Genomic DNA, 22290 nt, shown 5'->3' with positions numbered 1-22290 from the left:
TACTGTATCAGCTCCTAAAGTAAAACTATCCTGAGGAAGATGGAACTTTTTTCCTTAATACCAATATATATATATTGGTATGTACAGAAAATGATAATATAGATGCATGATCATTTTCGAAAAGGAATTTCCTTGTCAAAATTTCTCCTTCTTTTACCCACTATTCACAAAGGACTGGTATGGTCAGTCCTGGTGTTGACATCAAAGATCCCCAGTGCATCTCTCTCTACACTGACCACAAACATCTGTCAGTACCTCGTTTCAGCACAAGACGACAGGCACTTAGGAATCCCTGGCAGCAGCCGTCCTCACGTGTCACCTGAATCCACCTAACCGGCCAGCATGTCCTTTAGACAGCAGCCGGTCTGAGGGTCCTTCAGAAGCACATTTACAACATCGTAAAGTTTGTGTTCGTATGCCAGCTTGTAATACAAGTAGATGTCTTCACAATATGTGAGTAACTTCTTCAGGTTTTTCAGAACAAATTCTGTAGGCTGATGATGTTTACATCTAAAGAGGGAAGCAAGAATGTACAGGTTTAAGATACTGTATCTTGAGCGAGGGCTATCAGCTCTGATGCTTAACCGCTATCTATAGAAAAGAACCTGCTTGACTCTAGGAAATCAGACTAGTAATTAGGGTACTAGTATAGCCCTCGCTGTCAGTGCTTGATAACAATGAAATTTCATTAAAAACAAGTATCTTAATGCTGGCCTTAATTTCCTGTTCCAAAGGGATCTTCTGATATTTAGTGTTTTTGGCACCTCAGGCCAGCTGAGTAGTTCTCCCATTTTGGGTACAGAGCATCATAAGCAAGCTGTTCTCATTCGTCTGCATAAATCTGTTAAAAGATCTTATCCCTCTGGATATTCTTGACATCTCTTTGCCATCTTGAGCCAAGGGGTTAGTTAGACATATTATACCTATACTTAGGTATAAAATTCTTACCCATGCCTGACATCAAAGCAGAGGCATTTTAGTACTTACTTTATTGAAATCTCTTCAAATACACTGGGTCTTAATAACCTTTGCTGCTTAAATTCTTCCAAGTAATTAAAGTCTCCTTTAAGAATCACTTGTTGATAGAGAATTTCAGCCCAGTCAGGAACAAAGTCATAGGCCTCTGCCACAATGGAAGCCTGAAAAGGGTGGAGGGGAAGAAGGGAGGGGAGGACACCACTGGAGGCAAACGATCCCAGAGAGCAGCGAGACACTGCACCTGGAGCAGGTGTGGCCGCCAGCGACGACGACAAAGGCTGTCTACCAGGGTTGGTGGGAAGGTTGATATTACCCTTCCCCTGACACCCCAGATACGTTTTTTCAGTGTTTCTAATCTTCACAATGACTTAAAAGAACTGCTGATAAAGAGTATTTTTCTCACTCAGCTCTGTTCAGTGAAAGGGCTGATTCCCTGATAACTATCCCTCCTTGTTAAAGGGCTGGAACCAGCCTCCCCGAAGCCCTGGCTTTTTATGCTAACCCAGAAGTGCATGCATTCTGGAAAACGTTGGGCTCAGAGGTGCTCATGGGACCACCAGCAGGGATGTTCCCCTGAACCTCAACTGTCAAAGTGCAAAGGCTTAACGGTGTGGAGAAAGGGGACAGCATGCTGTCTCGCTGGTCTCCAGCCTCTGCCCAGATAGCATGCTGGTGAGAAGCACCATTGTGCAAAGGCAGCTGGGTGGGTCAGACAGCGGAGGCAGGGCTGGCCGACCTGAGCCCTTCAGGGAAGGGCCCTGTGACAGGGACACCAGCAGAGACGAGGCCGGCAGTACTGGTGGGGCTTCGCGCTCACCTGGTAGAACCGAGGCAGTGCCGTGATACAGTCCATCAGCCTGTGGCGGCTCAGGTTGATGAGCATCGTGTTCTGGCCAGTGTTCAGAAAGTGAATCTGCAGCGTTATCAACTTGGTGAGCCGGTGACAGTGCAGGGCCTGGCGCACGCAGGAGTCCTGAGGGTAAGGGTGGAGGTAGGCACAGATAAAGACTTTGTGACGTCTCCCCTACGACCCCTCCAGCAGCGGAACAAATTTACTCCTCCTGCAACACCAAGCCCCAAGGCTCCCAATTACCTTGGCATAACTCTCTGCTGCGTCCAGCATCAGAGTCAGGGCCTTCAGCAGCAGCTGCTTCAGTCGCTGCCCATCCTTGACACAGTCCTCTGCAGGGAGTGGAGCAAATGTGCTTGTGTCTGGCTCCCAGAGCAGGCTACTCTCTCCCCACTCAGCAGCGGCGTGGGCTAGAGACAGCCCAGCTCGCACCCACAGGGAGGCAGGTATGTCTCACTCAGGTGAAGTGAGACTCGCGCACTCCCTCCCTCTACACGCCAGACTGGGATTCACTGCCCGGTCTAGTTCACTCCTCTCTGAAACATCCTGGCAGGCGTCCACAGCCTCAGCATACAATGGTTCCTGACAGATGACACCTCTGGACGCACGGGCTATAAGAGGGGTAAATGCCTTCCAACCCTCCTTCCACCTCCTTTCTGCCCCGCTGGGACCCACTGGATGAATGTCAAGAGGCTGAGGTGGGTGTTAGTCTGCTGGTTTCTTGGCGTTCTTAGCCCTGAGACCCTTCCCTGGCCAGCAGCACTGCCCTGGGGGTGCTGCTGTGACCTCTGCTTACCCCAGGGCTGAGACTCGATCAGTTTCAGTTGGATGCAGGCAGCTGCCTCGTGGTTTTCGCCGATCTCGCGGCACATGCTGAAGCACAGCGCGATCATGTTGTGCTTCTCGCTGTCCCCAGGGCGGCAGCGCTTGATGTAGTCCAGCAGGGCCGTCTTCAGGGTGCCACTCTGCCCAGAAAAAAAGGGACACCAAGGTCTCAACCAGGCACTGCAGAGCAGGGAGGACTGACCTAGTCCTTTGCTTCTGAAAGTTCCTCAAAAAACTCCCAAGGAAAGGGAAAAGAGAGCCACAAATGAAGACAGATGTTTATGCTATCCTGAACATAAGCAAACGGGCACATCCTCCCTGCCGACTGGGGGTGTGACCCGTAAGCCCCGTCAGAGGAAAAGCCTTAACAACATGTGTACATGCATGAGCCTTCACAATTCCACTCTAAATTCTGTCCCTCAAGAAGTAAGCAGAGGAAAGTGCTAAGATGGATATAACAAGGATATATGATACCAAACAATTAGAAATGATCCAGGTGGCCAAAAAAGGCTAATGTAGCCATTAAAACCAACGACTTGAAAACTGAGAAATGCAGGCTATCCCCTATCTGCACAGCATGACACAAGTCTAGTAAAAAATGTAGACATGTACACATGTATACACGCATGTAAACACACATGTATACATGCTTGTGGGTACATGTGCAAAGGGCCTGTACCAGACTGTCAGCGGTGACTGTCTACAGCAGCTAGACACACAAGGCTTTCTCCGTGTTCTGTTTCCCAAGTGTTTTTTTTCTTTTTAATACGGAATACTTCACAAATTTCTGTGTCATCCTTGTGCAGGGGCCATGCTAATCTCTATCATTCTAGTTTTTAGTATATGTGCTGCTGAAGTAAGCAAATGTCTTAAATATGCATTACTTTCATAATTGGAAACAAAAAGAATGCTTCAATGCAGAAACAAAAATGCCTCAAAAACAATTTTTAAAGTCCTGAAAGGTATCCCTTGCTCCTTTCCTTATTAACTGGACTGGTTTGTCCCGAAACCAGCCCAACACTGAGGAGAGTTTTTCTGCTTCTCTTAATGCTTCTTGTTAACTGAGAAAAGCAGGCTACTTCCTACCTGCACAACACATAGAAAAATATGTCTCTCAATCCTGCTGGGCCGGCCCAAGTTCTCAGATAACAAAAGTGCACCTAGGTTTTAAATTTTTTGGCCCTGCTACACAGCATGCGGGATCTTAGTTCCCTAATCTGGGATCAAACCCGTGCCCCCTGTATGGGAAGCAGTGTCCTAAACCACTGCACTCCCCGGGAAGTGAAATGGGTGGAAACAATAATCAGCCAATGAGAGACTTGGAAACAGGTTCTCAGAGTGTATGCCTGGTGACATGCCTCAGACACACAGCTTGTCTAAGGACAGACAAGACCCCAGAGGCCCAAGGTCTGGCGAGTCAGGGCTTTGCTTCCCAGCCTCCTTCCTGGTCATCGTTAGCAGCTCCACAGCTTTCTAGGCCCAGAGCTTGGCACCCATGTCTGAACAGCTCTGAGGAACACTTTTTCATGGTCCCTTGAAAACTCTCCACTCTAAGGGCCCAAGCAGGTCAATCCAGGGAGGGAGGGGTTTTGCCCCTGCCAAAGCAGGCCTTGGGACAGTAAGTGAGGAGACTTGTTCTTCATTATTCTGCATCTATCAGCTGCATCTGTGACCTGGCTGGAGCTCTGGAACCTTAAGCTACTGGTTTTGGTGTATGTCTGAGGGAGGTCCTTAGTTCTCGTCTTCCATATCCCAGAAGTCCACCCTGATTGGGATTATTTCTGAGAAAACCTGAGACTCCCGAGTGTCAGTAGAACAGCAGCTCAAAAACACTGTACACCTACAGGGTCCAGCTTCTTCCTCATGAGCACTTCAAAGTAGTGCTTTTTATGCAGCAAATCAAATATGTATGTCATCTCATTGTACCTTCCGATGCCAGTGAGGAGGCGCACCTGCAGAGAGAGAAGGCAGCTTGCATCAGCACTGCTTGGAGTTCTCTGAGCCAGACCCCCTCCTCAACAGCTTGGCTGCTTTCACATACCAGGCTCCGGCAGGAAGCAGGGTTAATGGCCAGGCTGCCAGGCTTCCCTCCTCTCCTCCTGCCTGTCTCCCCGCCCCTCCGGGTCCCACGTTGGCTGTCCTCTCCTCTGCTGTCTAAACATGACTATCGTACGGTAAAGGACCATCCTCCTGGGCAGGCACCCTTCTGTCCCCATACTCCTAATTACAGCACCCAATGGCTTGCTCAGACATTTGGATCAGTTTCAAGCCTACAGAATTTGCAGAAGTATGGGAAGCTTGACTTGTCAGCTCCTTTCAGTTCACATACAAGAGGCGGGTCTGAACCTTGTTTTGCAGGGAAAATGATTGCTGTCTTAGCCCTCTGGAAAAGGGAACAACCTGGGGTGAATGGGTGCGACAGCCTGGAGCATGGCAGCGATCCTCTCTGATTTCTGTTCCTTTGGCGCTGTCTCGGATTCTGACAGAAACCAAAACCTGAAGCAGAAGGTTGAGCTGCCCAGCCAGCTACCAAGTAGGTAGCGGTATCGGGACGGGCAGATTCCCTAAGAGACATCAGCTCAGAGACGGCCTCCAGCCCACCTGCCTGTCAAAGGTGGTCTCAGGATGGGGGCAAGGGTCAGGGGTGACTTACCACCAGCCCGTACTCCTCACTGGGGGCCAAGTGGTTGTCGGTGAGCAGCCGGGCGGCCTGCAGGACACGCATGATGCCCTCCATATGGCATGTCAGTGTGAAGCAGTGATGAGCCAGGATCAGCAGCTCTGTGGCTGGGTAGGGTGGGCACATGTTAAGACAGGACTGTCCACTCCGGCTACCCGGTGTCTTGCTCTGCGCCTGGCCGGAGGGTGATGGGGCCTTCTGGAGAAGGCGCTCTCAGCAGTCCTGAGATCCCTGGCCGCACCAGTTCTAGCTCTGGGACAGCCCCTTGACGAAGTCCGTCTTTCTCTCAGTGATAGCACAGGGTTAACTCTCCTCAAAGACGGCGCACATACAGTGACAGCGCTTCTAAAAGGCTAAAACAGTGACGACAAAGACGCCTAGCTTTCTAAAGATGGAGAGACTTCCTGCACACACACTGATGGAGTGCCTGCCAACGTGAGTCTGAGGGCACGCTCTGCAGCCCAGTGGGGCATCAGGGCCTCATCAAGTGCTATCTGATGCTTGGTCCTTCTATGGATTTTCCGATTAAGATTTGATGACACAAATTTAAAACGACTACACACAATCACTATGAACACAATTAAAAGGGAAAGAGGAAAGTATCTGTGGTGCTGGAAGCCAGAAGAGGGGTTCCCAGCCTTACACACACTGGGCCAAGTGTGCACAGGGCCCACGCCCCCGGGGCGCTCCCCAGACCTGCTCACTCCTAGTCCTTCAGGCCCTGGTCTGCACATTTCCTCTCCAAACCCTTCTTGACGCCATTGGTCTGCTTACTGTGTACAACACCCCTAGTCTGCGAGCTCCGGGACTGCTGTTTAACTTGTCCACCATAGTCCTGGTTTTTAGAGTAACTGGCACACAGTCAGTACTCAGTAGATATTCCTGAACTGGACTGATAGGAGCTGCAGAATTTGTACTTGTTTTCTGGTTGTCCGTACGGCTTGCAGGATCTTAGCTCCCTGACTGAACCTGGGCCTACGGCAGTGAAAGCAAATTCCCTGGTCTGCCAGGGAATTCCCAGGTTATTTTAAAAATAAAACTGTTCAACCTCTTAAAATCTCACTTGTTCACTAAACATCAGTAAGATGCCTTTTTTTGTGCGTCTATCAGATGTGCAGAGTATAACGTTTCCTGGTGGCTCAGACGTAAAGAATCTGCCTAAGATACAGGAGACCCAGGTTCCGTCCCTGGGTTGGGAAGATCTCCTGGAGAAGCGGTGGCAACCCACTCCAGTGCTCTTGCCTGGAGAATCCCGTGGACAGAGGAGCCTGGAGGGCTACAGTCCATGGGCTCATCAATTGTCGAACATGACTGAGTGACTAACACTTTCCCTTTCAATGCATCCCAGAAAATGATACTCTCAAACACTGCTTAAGAGGGAGAAGTGAATTTTTCTTTTCTGAAGTAAATTTGGCAATATATATATTTTATGTGTATATATACACATACATTATATATTATATATATGTGTATAGACATTACTTTGCCACCAAAGGTCTGTCTAGTCAAAGCTATGGTTTATCCAGTGGTCGTGTATGGGTGTGAGGGTTGGACTATAAAGAAAGCTACTGCTGCCGAGTCGCTTCAGTCGTGTCCGACTCTGTGAGACACCATAGTTGGCAGCCCACCAGGCTCCTCTGTCCCTGGGATTCTCCAAGCAAGAGCACTGGAATGGGTTGCCATTTCCTTCTCCAATGCATGAAAGTGAAAAGTGAAAGTGAAGTCGCTCAGTCGTGCCCAACTCTTAGCGACCCCATGGACTGCAGCCTACCAGGCTCCTCCGTCCACGGGATTTTCCAGGCAAGAGTACTGGAGTGGGTTGCCATTGAAGAATTGATGCTTTTGAACTGTGGTGTTGAAGACTCTTGAGAGTCCCTTGGACTGCAAGGAGATCCAACCAGTCCATCCTAAAGGAGATCAGTCCTGGGTGTTCACTGGAAGGACTGATGCTGAAGCTGAAACTCCAATACTTTGGCCACCTGATGCGAAGAGCTGACTTAATGGAAAAGATCCTGAAGCTGGGAGGGATTGGGGCAGGAGGAGAAGGGGATGACAGAGGATGAGATGGCTGGATGGCATCACTGACATGAGTTTCAGTAAACTCCGGGAGTTGGTGACGGACAGGGAGGCCTGGCGTGCTGCAGTCCATGGGGTCACAAAGAGCCGGACATGATTGAGCAAGTGAACTGAAAGCGTTAAAAACAGCATACTCCTGAATCAGGAATTTTTCTTACAGAAGTAATCATGGATGTGCACACAGACTGCCTGTGAGCAGGTCTGTCACAGTGTTTAAACCAGCAGAAGCTATTATAAGCAATCTGCAGGTCCTGTAATAGGGTATACCTTTTAAAATTACATGTAAGAGAAATACTGTGTAACCATTAAAAATTATGTAGAATAGTCAGTGTCATGGAAAGATATTAATGATAGCATATTCATAATTATAAGTAGTATCCACAGTATAATGCCATAAAAAAAAAAAAACCTATGGACTTGCACAGAAAAAGATGAGAGGGACACACACTACTGAATGAGCCCAACGACACTGAGAATGAGCAGGCTGTGAGATCACATAGCAGTGTTCAAGTGGCAGCTGTGTCACATAATAGGTTAGAAATTAATCAACTTCTCTAAAGCTTCAGTTTCCTTCTTCTAAAATGGCGACACTAGCAGCCATTTTGCAGGGTAATGTAAGAATAAAATAAGCTAAATATACCAAATGGGAAAAGGTTACTTTTTGGTGTGATTTTAAATTTTGAGCTGCATTTCCATATGTATTTTCTAACTTCTCACTGAACTTACGGCTTTCTACTAAGAACTTATAGACAATAGTGGAGGAGGAGGGACCCAGACAAGGAACAAGGGTCCAAACAGAAGACTTCTCAGTGACCTGCTCGGGCCCAAAACATTTAAGAAGATGGCCAAAAACTCACTGCAAGACAGCTCCCCGTGGGGAACAGAGGAAATCTTCTCCAACAGCTTCATGCCCACCAAGGTGCGGTCTTGACACAAAGCAGTCAGCTGAAGAAACGTCTGGCTCTCCTCTGCTGGGGCGAACACCTGCCTGTGTCCTGTATCGGAAGGTGTGGAGAAAGGTGCTAGTTTGACCGTGTGAGAGATCAGAGGAAGACAGGAGCCCCAGGGCAGGAGGCCACGCCGAGGGAGCTCCCCGGGCAGCTGCCCTCCAGTGCTGCAGGCGAGACGCCCTCGTGCAGGACAGCAAGGGCTCATCAGCTCAGAGAAGGGCACTGTCACTCTAAATATAACCCTAAAGCAATGAACAAAAAGCAACAGCAGGGAAATTAACGCAGGGCCTCCCTGGCGTCCAGCAGTTAAGAAGCCACCTCGCACTGCAGCAGACGCTGGTCTGACCCCTGGTCCTGGGAGACCCCATGTGGCACGGGGCAGCTAAGCCTGTGCACTCATCACAGCTGCCGAGTCATGAGCTCCAACTACGGAGCCCACGTGCAGCGATACTGAAGCCCATGCGCCCAGAGCCCATGTTCCGCAACAAGAGAAAAGCCACCACGAAGAGAAGCCCGTGCCGTCCAACTAGAGGAGACCTCGCGCTCTGAAGCCCGCACGCAGCAATGAAGACCCAACACGGCCAAAAATAAACAAGTAAATAAATATTTTTAAAGGAGAAAATAAATGTAGTGTGTTTCAAGTGCAACCTGGCATACAGGACAGCATACAAGATATACATGAACATAAATCAATTCCTGAATGTGGGGAGCTGGAGAGTGTGGTCTGAAAGGCCAGGGAGGCCTGGGAGTAGGGCACCTGTTCCCTCCGACGGTGTCAGCAGCTCCCGGGTCACCTCTTCAGCCACAAGTTCAGCCACTGTGTCTGGCCTGAGGCCCTGGGTGCTGATGAAGGCTTGAGCTCGCTTGCATCGATTAGGCTGCTGAGAAGCCAAGATGGCCCGGAGCACGGCCTCACCATCCTGGGCAGCGACGTCTGCGTAGGAACAGCCCAGCTCCTGAGAGGGAGGCAGAGCCAATCCACGCCATCATGAGGAGCCAGGCAAAAGGCAGCAGAACACCACCCTTCCCAAAATCTGATGTGGACCGACACCGTGGTTTTCTGAGCTTCAAGATCCCTCACCCTGAGCAGGAAGCTTACGAGAAGGAAACCTGTTTTTCGAGTCCCTTCTATCACTTTGCCAATGAGCTAAATCCAAGCAAGAGAAAGGTTTGTCTTCAGAAATCATCAGGTGACTTACTCTCTCTCACTGAATATTGAGCTTTTCAAATGTCATGAAGCCTAAATAAAAGGCAGAGCCCTTCTTTACTGTTCCCATGGCAGCAGGAAATCTTAATTTCCAAAGACGTCTCTGTGCTTTGTCCAAGGCAGGGCTTTCAGCACTCGGCTAGCTTCTCTCGCGGTCTTCCACTCCATTTCGAATCAAATCTTTTTCTCCCTCAATCAGCACAAAGCCAAAACAACTGCTGGCTGCTTTGGCTCCTGTCTTTACATTCAAGTTTATTTTAAAAACTTGAAATTTTGGGCTCTGTCCCATGTGGCGAGCTCCCCTCTATGGTTCAGGGGGTGGACTTACAGGGGCCAACACACTGACAAGAGCTCTCCCTCCAGGTCAGGGTCATCACTGACAAGCTGACTGGGCAACGTCCCAACTGCCCCCCACCCCCCCGAGGCAGCTCCCCGTGGAGGCCCCGCTGGCGCGCACCTTGGCGAGCTCATAGAGACAGAGGACCTGCCGGCAGTAGTTCTTCCCATGGAGGCACTTGCTTGTCAGAGTTTCCAGGTTCGTCACCACTTCGTCTGCGGGGGGCAGCATCACTAACGACCAACTGTCCAGACTGGAAGCTGGAAGCAAACACAGGTCTGTGGGGGGCTTTCAAGGCCTCTCCTTGGCCCCCACGACTCTGCCTCTCTGCTCACAGCTTCCTTCACTGCGCCCCACTGACTCCCCCGGGTCTGGGACCACTTCTAACAGGGCTCACGCCCCACTTACCTTCTGTCATTGCCTTCTTCCAGGAAACCCCAGCCCAGGATACTTTGAAGGTCTCATAGGCTAAAAAAGACTCAAAGCCACCTAACACACATACTAAAGACCATCAAAGATGCCTGCCAAACTCTCCCCCACACACATTCCCTCCCACTTTCCCCTTCTATCAGCTCAGTCACAGGTCTACCTGACTGTATCTCAGAACATCTCTGTGGTCACTGCCTGGCGTCCAGCCTTCACCCCATGCATCTAAGAGCTGCTCCCGTCTCCTGCTGCCAGTCTCCCCGCTCCCAGTTCAGCCTTGCAAACTTGGTGTCCTTTGTGTTATAAAATGCAGATCAAAAAAATCAAGGATCATCTGATAGATCTCTTAAAGGCACAGTAACAGTAAAAGCCATTCCTGGTTTCTCTTTAAAATAAAAATAATTTAAAAAAAGCTCTTAGCCTACAATAAAACTTCAGTTTAATAAAGGGTTTCCAATTAGGGGAAAAAAGTAGGAAAGAATATTTACATGACACTGTTCCTAATAGCAAAAACAAAACTGAAAAATTTCAAGTGTGTATCAGTGAACCATTGTTAAAAAATCATATACATTCATACAGTACTCTGCGGCCACTAGAAGAACGAGGCTCCGCTCTCTGTACTGACAGCACGCACGTCCGCACGCGTGCAAGCCCACACACAGAGAACAACGCACACCGAGCAGGGACAAGATGCTGCTCTGGGGAAGTCGGTGGGGGCGGTGTTGAATGGGTAAATAACTTTCACTTTTCTACTTTATGACTTCTGTATTGTGTGATTTGTTACATTAAGAATACAATACTTTTGCATTTAAGATATTTTTAAAAAATATACAAGAATACAATACTTTTGCATTTAAGATATTATTTTTTAAAAAATATACTTTAAACACAAAAAAATAAAAAGCAACTCAGACCATGTTATTTCCCTACTTAAAATCCTTCATTAGGGTGTCCATTTCTAGGTCTCTCCCACTGAACTCAACATACAACCTAGATCCAGGGCATGGAGCCCTCTATGAAGACTCTGGAAAGTCAACAGTAGCAGGTGGGTTGACTATAACCTGTGCTTCCATTGTCTCCCTGCTAGTAACCTCCAGACTGAATGCAGTGCTGCCTAAAACCCAGAACCCATCACTGCGGCTCACAGAGAGAAAGAGCACTTCAGGAGACGTCCTCTAGAAGAGGCTCAAGGAGTGGGAACTCCCAGGAGCACCCATCATCTCTGGGCTCTAAGCAACCCCTTAGCTGTGGTGGGCAGGCTGCAGCGGCAGCTGGCAAGAGCCAAAATTCAGAAAGGGACCTTCTTTTCAGAACAGAAGTGCTCGGTCCTAAGCAGGCAGAGTGAATCCCTGCTCTTTTTTCGCATTAGCCTGTTGGCTGGCCCAAGACGCAGGCAGTTAGGAAAGTGTATGACAGAATGGGGCAACTGGGAACTCCAGCTTTGGCCAGAAGACTGAAGAGGGGAGCCGCAGGCAACCAGCAAGTGCCCGGGAGAAAGACTGAGGAACGCAACACAATAAAGCTGTTCATAAACATCAGGGGTCACCCATTCCTGGCTCTGCATTATGCATCTGGTCCTGACCAACAAAGACTCGGAGGAGTGAATCAACAGACAGATCACTACTCAGGCTGCAGACCGAGCACAGGAGGGCACGCACAGGATGGATCTGAATAGCACCACAAAGAAACTGAAAATGGATGTTAGAACCACAGCCCACAAAAAGTGGGTTGGCACTTGTAGTTTGAACCTAGCCAGGTCAATTGCCTGCTATAAATATATCAACATTCTTCATAGGATTTAAACAAGATCCAATATCTCATAACATACTACTCAAAATGTCCAAGATACAACACAAAATTATTCAGCATACAAAAATACAGGACAAGCACAACTCATGTAAGAAAAGAAATGCTGAAACTCAGTACTAAAATGACGTGACTGCTGAAATTACCTGAAAGACTTTAAAACCGCTACTACAAATGTTCCAACAAGCAGTTACGAATGCTCACAACTTAAACAGAAAAACAAAGTCTTAGCAAAGAAATAAAAGGTATAAGGAATAAAAAGGAAATTTTAGAACTGAAATTTAAAAATCACAGAAATAAAAACTAACAGAATAGAAATGCCAGAGTCAGTGAAAATGAAGACAGACGAATAGAGAAAGAAAAATTGAAAAAGCTGAACAAAGCCTTGGGGACTTTTGAGACAGTAACATTCTAAGAGTCGTGTCACTGGAGTCCCAGGAGGAGAGCAGTATGAGTATGGTGCTGAACAAAAACTTTTTAAAAACGATGTCCGAAAACTACCTAAATTTGATAAACCTACATGCTTAAGAAGCTCAAACAGCATAACCCACACCACCTCCTGGCCAAAAATCAAACTGCTGAAAAGACAGAAAAAAAAAGTCTTGAGAGCCACAAGAGAAAAATATATCGTCTATAGGGGAACAACAATTCAGATGACTGCAGATTATTTATCAAATACCACACGGGTCAAAAAGAAGTGGCAGAACACTTAAGTGTGGAAAGAAAAGAGTAAATGTTCTATATCCAGCAAAAAATCAGCCTTCAGGAATTGAAGGTGTAACAGAGACATTCTCAGATGAACAAAAAACTGATGAAGTAAAAAAACTGAAACAATCTGCTTCTAACAGACAACTCTCAAAAAGTTACTACAGGCAGTCCTTCAAACAGATGGGAAAAGGAGCCAGAAGGAAACGCGGCACATCGGAAATGAAGGAAGAGCAACAAAAACTGTAAATATCTGAACTCCCCTGGCAGTCCAGCAGGGACTCTGTACTTCCAATGCAGAAGGGCACAAGTTCAATCCCTGGTCAGGAAACTAAGCTCCCATATGCCATGCAGTATGGCCAAAAGATTAAGAAATTAAAAAAAAAAAAAAGACTAAATATCTGAGTAAATATACTAATAATAAACTCTCAAGTCTGTTAAAACATTTTTCAGTTGAAAACAAAAAAAATTAGCACTGTTTGATGATATTTTCAATGTACATACGAGTTACATAATAAGGCAACCTGGACATAAAGGGAGAGAAGTAAAGTGACCCACAAGGTTTCTAACCTGCAGTTGAGGTGAGAAAACATGATTTTAAGTAGACTGTGAAAAGTTACAAATGTTTAATGCAACCCTTAAAGCAACCAATTAAAAAAAAACAACTATGCAAAGCTATATAGTCAAAATCCCAAATTAAAATGGAAGACTAAAAACTGTTAAAATAACCCAAAGGCAAGAAAAGAAGGGTTCCTCAAAAAACACAAACTACCAAAACCCACCCAAGATAAAAAAAAAAATAATAATAACCTGATTAGTCATACAACTGTGAAATAAATTAAATTTGTAGTTAAAAATCTTCCAAAACAAAAATCTCCAGGTTTAGATGGTTTTACTGCTAAATTCTATTGAACATTTGAAGAAGAAATAACACCAATTCCATACAAAGTTTTCTAGAAAACAGAAGAGGAGGGAAACTTTCCAACTCATGAAACTGGCATTCAGTTCAGTCACTCAGTCGTGTCCGACTCTTTGCGACCGCATGAATCGCGGCACGCCAGGCCTCCCTGTCCATCACCAACTCCTGGAGCTCACTCAGACTCACGTCCATCGAGTCGGTGATGCCATCCAGCCATTACTCTGATGCAAAAACCAAAGAGAGTATGAAAAAGGAGAGTACAGATCAATATTCTTCTTGCACATAAATGTAAACATTCTCAACAAAGTAAGCTGATTCCAGTAATATATCAAAAAGAATAATGTACCCTAACCAAGTGAGCTTTTCCCTAGGAATACAAAAAGCTGGTTCAGTATTTTAAAAAATCAATTAATGTAATCTACTGTGTTACTGGGGCTTCCCAGGTGCTGCCAGTGATGAAGAATCTGCCTGCCAAGGCAGGAGATGTGAGACATGGATGGTTTCAATCCCTGGGTCAGGAAGATCCCCTGGAGGAGGACACGGCAACCCACTCCAGTATTCTTGGCTGAAGAATCCCCATGAACAGAGGAGCCTGGTGAGCTACAGTCCCTAGGGCTGCAAAGAGTCGGACAGGACTGAAGTGACTTATCACACACACGCACTGTACTACTAGTCTAGAGAAGAAGAAATCACAATCATACCAATGGATGAAGGAAAAAAAGACAAAATTCAACAATGATTCATGATAAAAACTCTCAGCAAATTAGGAATAGAACTCCCTCAACACGACAAAGGTATCTTCAAAAATCTTAATCTAATACTTAATGATGAAAGGCTAAACGCCTCCTCCTTAAGACCAGTAACAAGGCAAGGATGGAAGTCCTTGCTAGTACAATAAATCAAGAATAATTAATAAGGTAAAGAGATTGGAAAGAAGGAAATAGAACCGCCTCTGTTTGCAGATATGACTGTCTCCATAGAAAATCCCAAGGAATCTACAAGAAAACTCTTAGGATAAGTGACTTTAGCAAGATCACAGAATTTAAGCTTAATGTAAAAAATCACCCATAATTCTAAATGTGATCATGTACAATTGGAAACATGATTATTTACATAGAGTAAATTTCAGTGAATTAATTGTAAATCAGATAGATTCCCTCTAATCTTGCTACATAGCTAATTAAAGATACAGGTGTTTCTACTTCATTGAGTAGTTAATTACCTAGTTTATGGATTACCCTTAACTTTGTGTAACTGGTGTGTCAAAAGTCTCTTTCTACCTGGAGAGAATGCCAAATGGCACCTCACAGGAGGCAGCAGCATGACCTTCACTTACTGCTCTGGACTTTCCTTAGGGGGATACCAGCTTCCTCTTCTTCCTCAGGAAGCTCAGTACTTCGTAAAAGCGCGAGGATCTCCGGGTGCAGGTCGTCCACACTAGCCTCCCCTGAAGCCAGAGCTCTGCAGTGCAACACCAAGGCGACGTCTTGGTGATAGAAACGAAAATACCGGCACGCTCGGCTTGCTTCGTGCACACAGCCGTCATCCAGCAGGCGCCCGATCAAACAGTTAAGGGATGCCTGCTCCTTCCAGTTCAGTTCATTGTCACAAATATCTCTGGATGGAAAGCCAGTAAGTTCTAAGTATTTTGATGTGTTCAGAACAGCCAAGTTAGAGAATGAAAACTCACTGGCTAAGCCATCAAAGGAAAGTTCACCTCCAGCTGAGGCCTGCTGAGGCGCTCTGGGCCCTCCTTCCTCCTGGCTCCCCCTGAGGGTGTGCTGGGCGACACGGCAGAGCCAGATCTGCTTCTCCAGGCCCTCCAGGTCCTCCAAAGGCACGGGGTCCTCCCGGGCGAGCCAGTGCCCTGCCAGCGTGAGCAGCAGGTGGCGCTCCTCGGCGCTGCTGGGACCCCCTGCAGCGGGGCACTCACCTGCCCACAGGGCCTGGGCTGAGAAAAAAGAAGAAGCTGCTCTGCTGGAAACGGAATTTTTCTTAAAATTCTCATGACATTTTTTCCAGAAGTCAATTCGTGCTTGTTTCAGGGACCACTGGTCAACGTGCTTTAAGGTCTGCATTTCCTGTGTTATCTGTGAAATTGAGCAAAGCAATTCTTAGCTTTTCCTAGATAAAGAAGTATCATAAATGTTAATGCTCCCTACTTGTAAGAATCCAAATCAAACTAGAGAACATGGGACTTGGCTACAGATGATCCTGGAAGTTTTACATGGAAAGTTAAAATATGAAAAACAATTCTAAATTTATCTAATTGAATGAAGTTCAAGAGGAAGCCACACTATATTTAATTCTATTCAATATAGTTGAAGCATGTCCTGTAAGCTAACTTTATATTAAAGCAAACATTCCTCAAAAATGGGCACTGCAGGCTCATCCATTTCTGAAAGTAATCTGTGTCAAAAGTGAAAAACTATAATCTCTGATAAGTCACATATTTCACTGAATTCTCCAAATAATGCTGGTTCAAAAAGCTCAGTTTTTAAAAGACTTAAAAGACTAATGATACCTCTTCAATTACCAAGTCGTCCACAGGTAGCCCAGCTAGTTCTGCTACCCTCCTGGCCAAAGCAAAGAGTCCGTCTGTCTCCAGTTTTTCCAAAACTGACCTACATTCACGCTGAAAATTCTCAAGGCTGTAGCTAGTAATGATTGCACGATTAATGGCTATGGGTGTATCCTTCAAAATCTGACTAAGGACACACAGCTTCTTCACATCTGGACCTGTGCCAAACAGAAGCAGATATAAGCATTAAAATAAAATGAAATATTAAAAAACAGAAGCAAAATACCGATATGGCCATTTCAAGAGCAACTAAATATGAGGGGAGAATGTGTATATTTAACCTAATACTGTGCTTAAAGGGAAAACAACAACCTATTTCTCCACTCTGCTTGGCTGGCAGAGGAAGCCAAAGGCAGCTCCTATGTAGTAAGAACTATTAGAGATTAGCACATGCACTCTACCTTTACACACCAGGCAGAAGCTGGTGGCCTACTTTGTAGTAGCAACTCAGTTAACCTTGGGAAGATTTGGCCTTTCAGGTTAGTTCCATCTTTTCCCAGATTTTTCTACCTTAAATCTCTTTTTATGATTGTTCACTCATTCATTTACGTTAAGCATCATGTGGATCAACATACATAACCTGCAGGACAGCTCGACAATAGCCAGAACTCTAATGTGGTTCCCTGGCATTCAGAACGGAGCACCGTGTGCTCTCCCAGACATCTGCCTAATGCAGTCCACCAAGGAGACCCAGCTAAGCAATTCGTGATGTCCCCAGGAAATGTTAATCCAACGATAATTGACTTACAACATTACGTCAGTTTCAGGTGTACAACACAGTGATTCGATATTTGTTTTAACCTTTATTATTTAAATTCTTTTATTTAGTTAGTTATTTTTGGCTGTGCTGTATCTCTGTTGCCACATGGGTTCTTCTCTAATTGTGGCAAGCAGGGTCTTCTCTTGGTTGCGGGGTGCAGGCTTCCCCTGAGGTGGCTTCTCTGTTACATGAGTGGATGCTTTAGGGTATGCGGGCTTCAGAAGCTGTGGCACGTGGGCTCTGGAGCACAGGCTCAACAGTCGTGGCACACGGGCTTAGCTGCTCTCCAGCATGTGGGATCTTCCTGGATCAGGGATCGAACCCATGTCTCCTGCATTGGCAGGTGGATTCTTAACCAGTGAGTCACCAGGGAAGCCCCTGACATTTCTGAACATTACAAAATAATTACCACGATACATCCAGTAACTATCTGCCACCACACAAAGTTATTACACGTTTACTGACTATATTCCCTAGGCTGTCCAGTGCCTCCTGTGGCTCATTTCCTTTATAACTGGGAGTGTGTGCCTGTCAGTCCTCTTCTTACTCTGCCCATCCCCTCACCCTCCTCCCTCCGGCAACTACCAGTCTGTTCTTGGCACCTGTGAGTCTGCTTCTGTTTTGTTCTGCTTGTCCATTCACTCTTTAGACTCCACATGTAAGTGAAATGATACAATATTTATCTGCCCTAGAAATTCTTATCCTGAGTAACACTAGGAATTCTCTGCCAATAATTTATATGGTTCGGTTTGTGCCTACTCTCAGATAGAGTAACACAGAGCCTCCGTCTGCCCTGTGATAAAGAAGGGGCATGTAAACCATTCCACAGGGCCTGCTCCCCCTGTCACCTGCTGGGCTGTGCTGGGATGTAGCTAATTCCAGGGACGGAGACACCTTGTGTAATAACCACCAGTATGGGTGTGCTGGCTTTCTATGCTGGCATGATATATAATGTAAGTTAAAAAAAAAAAAAAACATATTTCTTTTCTCTAAGCACATACATGGTATACACATAAAAATATTATATAAAAACAATGTAATTATGTGAATAAGACATTATGGTAATGGTTAACAACACAGACAATCTTTGTAATCTTTTAAGATATGGTACTTTGGCAAGAAAACAGGAAATTCATTTCTGAAAAAATTAAAGTTACTATAGACCAATGACAATATACTAAAAGGATCTACACAGTAACTGACAAGTAGCTCGTATATAATACATGTTGGAAACACCCCCCCTTTCCTTCAAGCTCGCACAGCCTACAAGACTGGCACGAAGCCCAGGTATTCTAGCACTGTTCTGTGCAAATGCGAGCTTCCGGAGTTTAAATGTGATAAAATAACCAACCCTGGGAGTGGAAAAATACTAGGATCTAGTGTAAAAGAGTAACATTACCGCTCAACAAAAACTTGAAATTCTCAAAAAGTAGAAAAGAAAATAAGGGAATACTAGTTTCATTCAATCAGCAATAAGCTTAGAGACTGCCAATGTCTAGAGGAATCTGCAAAAAATCAGCACAATTTGTCTCTTAAAACCTTCAAAATGATTTAGGCATCCCTGAAACAAGTTGGTGACCTTGAGCAATGACGACACATTAAGGTCACTCGTCAGAGAAAAGAGAAGCAGTGACAGGGCAGGCCAGCGGCCGAGAAGCCTGGCTGTTGGCCCAGAATCCGGAGAGTCGCGTTAGCTGCGTCCCGCCCTGTTGTGCTGTTTTAAATGCTTTAACCTTGGGTGAAGTTTCCTGTCACCTCTTCTTCACACCACGTTCTTGCCTACAATGTTTTAGATCACATGCGTTTTAACTTCCTGAATGCTCTTCTAAACTATGTTCAAGATTAAGTATGCTAACTTCTAGCAGCAAGTTAAATGCAAGGACTGGCTTACCATCAGAGAAGAGATGCTCTATTCCAACAAACAGCTGTAAGAGCCTCCCCAGCTCATACTGGGTGCTACACTGCTGCAGCATGAGCTTCAAAAGAAAACACACGTGCTCCTTCAGCCATGGCGCAGGGATGGCAGTGGGGACCCTTGTGGCTGCTGTCTCAAGCTATGAAAAAGAAGAGAGGGGTAGGGAAAGTGGTTTCACAGGAACAGCAAATCAAAATCTCCCAAACTTGGGAATGTCTAAAAAAGCCAAGGTCCCATCAAAGGCATCTCCCATCACAAAGGAGGATGCTTCCTTCAGGTCCTTTTCAGACAGCAGTAACTGGTGTAGCAAATATAAACCCTCTTTGCCAGCTTTGCAGTTTGTCTTTTTTGTGGGAAATTCTGGTGTAGAGAGCTATGTGTGTGAAAGTTTAAAAAGGGAGAGAGAACTAAAGATTGAATGGAGTGAAGCAATGCAAACACCCCCAAGATAGAGACTGCCAAACTTATAGCCCTGCGCGTGACTGAAATTAACCAGACATGCTTCACTTGGCAGCTTCTTCCTTCAGAGAGGGTCTAAGCCTGCCTTGGAGTCCAGAAGATTTGAAATTCACATGTGAAGACCTCTTAAAGAGACTTGCTTAACATTTCTGAGCTGGCTGTACTGGTGTGCTTATAGTTTATACTTTCATTACAGAAGAATCTCAATTACTAATTGAGATTACTAAGCCTGAGTTTTTGTCATTTCAATCAAATGCTACAAATGTTAACAGGAAGATGACCCCAAGCAGCAGCTACACTAGGCCTGAATCAGAGTATTACTTCTTTGTCTTTATTTCCTTGATTCCCTACCTCTATTGCTCTAAGAAGAGGGTCTACAGCAGACAGATGATGGAACTGGTTAAACGAAGAAACATATGGAAGTAAAGAGCTGAGGCAAAGATGGAACAGCTGCACTCAGCCTTAGTAGCAGCTGAGGCAGGAGCAGACAGGCAAGAGGAAGAGTATACCCTGGAGGAGCAAAGGGTAAAACGCAAAACTAGGAAACTCCTAGGAGTTAACATGGGAGGAAACATAGATGACCTTGCGTGTGGTGATGCCTTTTCAAGATAAAATATCGAAGAAATAATCCATGAAAGGAATAACTGATAAGCTGGACTTCAATAAAATTACAAACCTCTGCCCTACAAAAGACAGTGTCAAGAGAATCAGATGACAAGCCGTAGCCTGGAAAACACATGTGCAACATACACATTTGATTTTAAGGTACTGTTACCCAAAATACACAAAGAGCTCTTCAAACTAAACAAGGAGAAAATAAACAACACTATTTAAAACAAATAGGCTAAAGACCTTAATAGACACCTGACCAAAAACATACACAAATGGCTAATAAGCATATGAGAAAAAGATCCATACCATACATCATCAGGGAAATGCAAAATGAGACGACAATGAGATACCACAACATACCTATTAGCATGGCCAAGGTCTGGACTCTGACAAGACCAGAGGTTAGCAAGGACATGGAGACTCAGGAGCTCGCTTGCATTGCTGGTGGGAACGCACAACAGCACAGCTGTTTTGGAAGACAGTTTGGTGGCCTCTCCCCAAACTAAACACACTCTGACCACATGACCCGAGTATTCCTTAGTATTCTCCCAAATGAGCTGAAAACTTAACGTCCACACAAAAACCTGCAGGTGCATGTTTAGAGCAATGTTTTTGGCTTCGTAACTGCTAAAACTTGGAAGCAACCAAGATGTCCTGCAGTGGGTGAATGGACTGGCATATCCAGACAACGTGGTATTATTCTACACTAAAAAGAAATGATCTATCAAGCCATGAAAAAGACATAAAAGAAACTTAAATGTGTGTTACACATTTAGAAGGCAATCTAAAAAGTCTACATTCTATATTACAATTTACCATATTCTGGAAAAGGCCAAACTGTGCAGACAGTAAAAGCAACAGTGGTTATCAATGACTGGGGCGGGGAGGGACGGACAGGCCGCACAGAGGACTTTCAGGGCAGTGAAAACACGCTGTCCACACTGCAATCATGGGCTGAAGTCATACACATTTGTGGAAATACATACCCAAAGAAGGTACAGCAAGAGTGAACCCTAAGGTAAGCTGTGGGCGGGGGTGACTAGGATGTGTCATCGTAGGTTTATCCCTGGTAACACATCATTCTGGCGAGTGGTCCAGATAACAGGCGAGGCCACGCCTGTGTGGGAGCAGGAGGTACATGGGAAATCTCTGTACATTCCTCTCAATTCTGTTGTGGACCAAAACTGCTCTAAAAAATAAATTCCTTTTAAAAAAACTGTACACGTCTGTGTGTAGAACAGCAGATTTAAAACACCAGAATTCTGTCTCGTCACCTAGACGACAATTACTTCGCAGAATCTGTGCAACATGGAACTCTTTTGGAACGCTGGGGTCTGCTAAAGCCTTACAACTTCCAGAGGAAAACTTGCAACATAAACTGTGGATAATTTTGGTCCATTTCAGGCCCCAGCGCAGTGGCAGCTATCTCCTTCTCCCTCCTAGCCACCTGGAAGGCAGCCTGCACGTGTTCCTGGAGCAGTTTACACGCCCCTGGTGTCGAGGAGACAGCAGGGGTGGCATAAAGAACCTTGGGTCTTTCAAAGATACGAGCTCTGTTTGCTGCTTCTGACCACAGTGCAAATAGAGAGGCAGGCAGACACTGATATTTCACCTCCCCTACTGTTGCAAGCAGACTGGTTCCAAATAGGAAAAGGAGTACATCAAGGCTATATATTGTCACCCTGCTTATTTACCTTCTATGCAGAGTACATCATGAGAAACGCTGGACTGGAGAAAGCACAAGCTGGAATCAAGATTGCTGGGAGAAATATCAATAACCTCAGATATGCAGACGACACCACCCTTATGGCAGAAACCAAAGAACTAAAGAGCCTCTTGATGAGTGAAAAAGTTGGTTTGAAGCTCAACATTCAGAAAACTAAGATCATCTGGTCCCATCACTTCATGGCAAATACATGGGGAAACGGTGGAAGACTGTTTTTTTGGGCTCCAAAATCACGGCAGATGATGACTGCAGCCATGAAATTAAAAGACACTTACTCCTTGGAAGGAAAGTTATGACCAACCTACAGACAACGTATTGAAAAGCAGAGACATTACTCTGTCAACAAAGGTCCATATAGTCAAGGTTATGGTTTTTCCAGTGGTCATGTATGGATGTGAGAGTTGGACTATAAAGAAAGCTGAGTGCCGAAGAATTGATGCTTTTGAACTGTGGTGTTGGAGAAGACTCTTGAGAGTCC

At 45.6% G+C, this 22290-nt stretch overlaps 1 protein-coding gene and 1 non-coding gene across 3 annotated transcripts in view; both read right to left on the bottom strand.

The window, feature by feature from the left end:
* Positions 1-66: 66 nt before the first annotated feature.
* The window catches only part of SPG11 (SPG11 vesicle trafficking associated, spatacsin), a 76600-nt gene continuing 54376 nt past the window's right edge, over positions 67-22290 (bottom strand). For both annotated transcript variants that reach the window (XM_070378336.1, XM_005888611.2), the window contains exons 28-40: positions 18992-19154; positions 16284-16498; positions 15096-15849; positions 10024-10163; positions 9117-9315; positions 8267-8404; positions 5307-5440; positions 4498-4605; positions 2625-2793; positions 2072-2160; positions 1796-1951; positions 988-1139; positions 67-510 (exon numbers count right to left, since the gene is read on the bottom strand). In XM_070378336.1, the coding sequence (XP_070234437.1) occupies positions 330-510; positions 988-1139; positions 1796-1951; positions 2072-2160; positions 2625-2793; positions 4498-4605; positions 5307-5440; positions 8267-8404; positions 9117-9315; positions 10024-10163; positions 15096-15849; positions 16284-16498; positions 18992-19154 (2598 nt within the window). In that variant the 3' untranslated portion in view covers positions 67-329. The remainder of the gene's footprint in view (positions 511-987; positions 1140-1795; positions 1952-2071; positions 2161-2624; positions 2794-4497; positions 4606-5306; positions 5441-8266; positions 8405-9116; positions 9316-10023; positions 10164-15095; positions 15850-16283; positions 16499-18991; positions 19155-22290) is intronic.
* On the bottom strand, positions 3415-3517 carry LOC138989604 (U6 spliceosomal RNA). Its single transcript, XR_011465862.1, has one exon. It is a non-coding gene; the product is annotated as a U6 spliceosomal RNA (small nuclear RNA).

The sequence above is a fragment of the Bos mutus genome, chromosome 10, assembly GCF_027580195.1.
Source record: "Bos mutus isolate GX-2022 chromosome 10, NWIPB_WYAK_1.1, whole genome shotgun sequence".
In the NCBI taxonomy this organism is placed as follows: domain Eukaryota; kingdom Metazoa; phylum Chordata; class Mammalia; order Artiodactyla; family Bovidae; genus Bos; species Bos mutus.
Note: the sequence above shows the minus strand (reverse complement) of the source record. Positions and strands in the feature narration are given on the sequence as shown.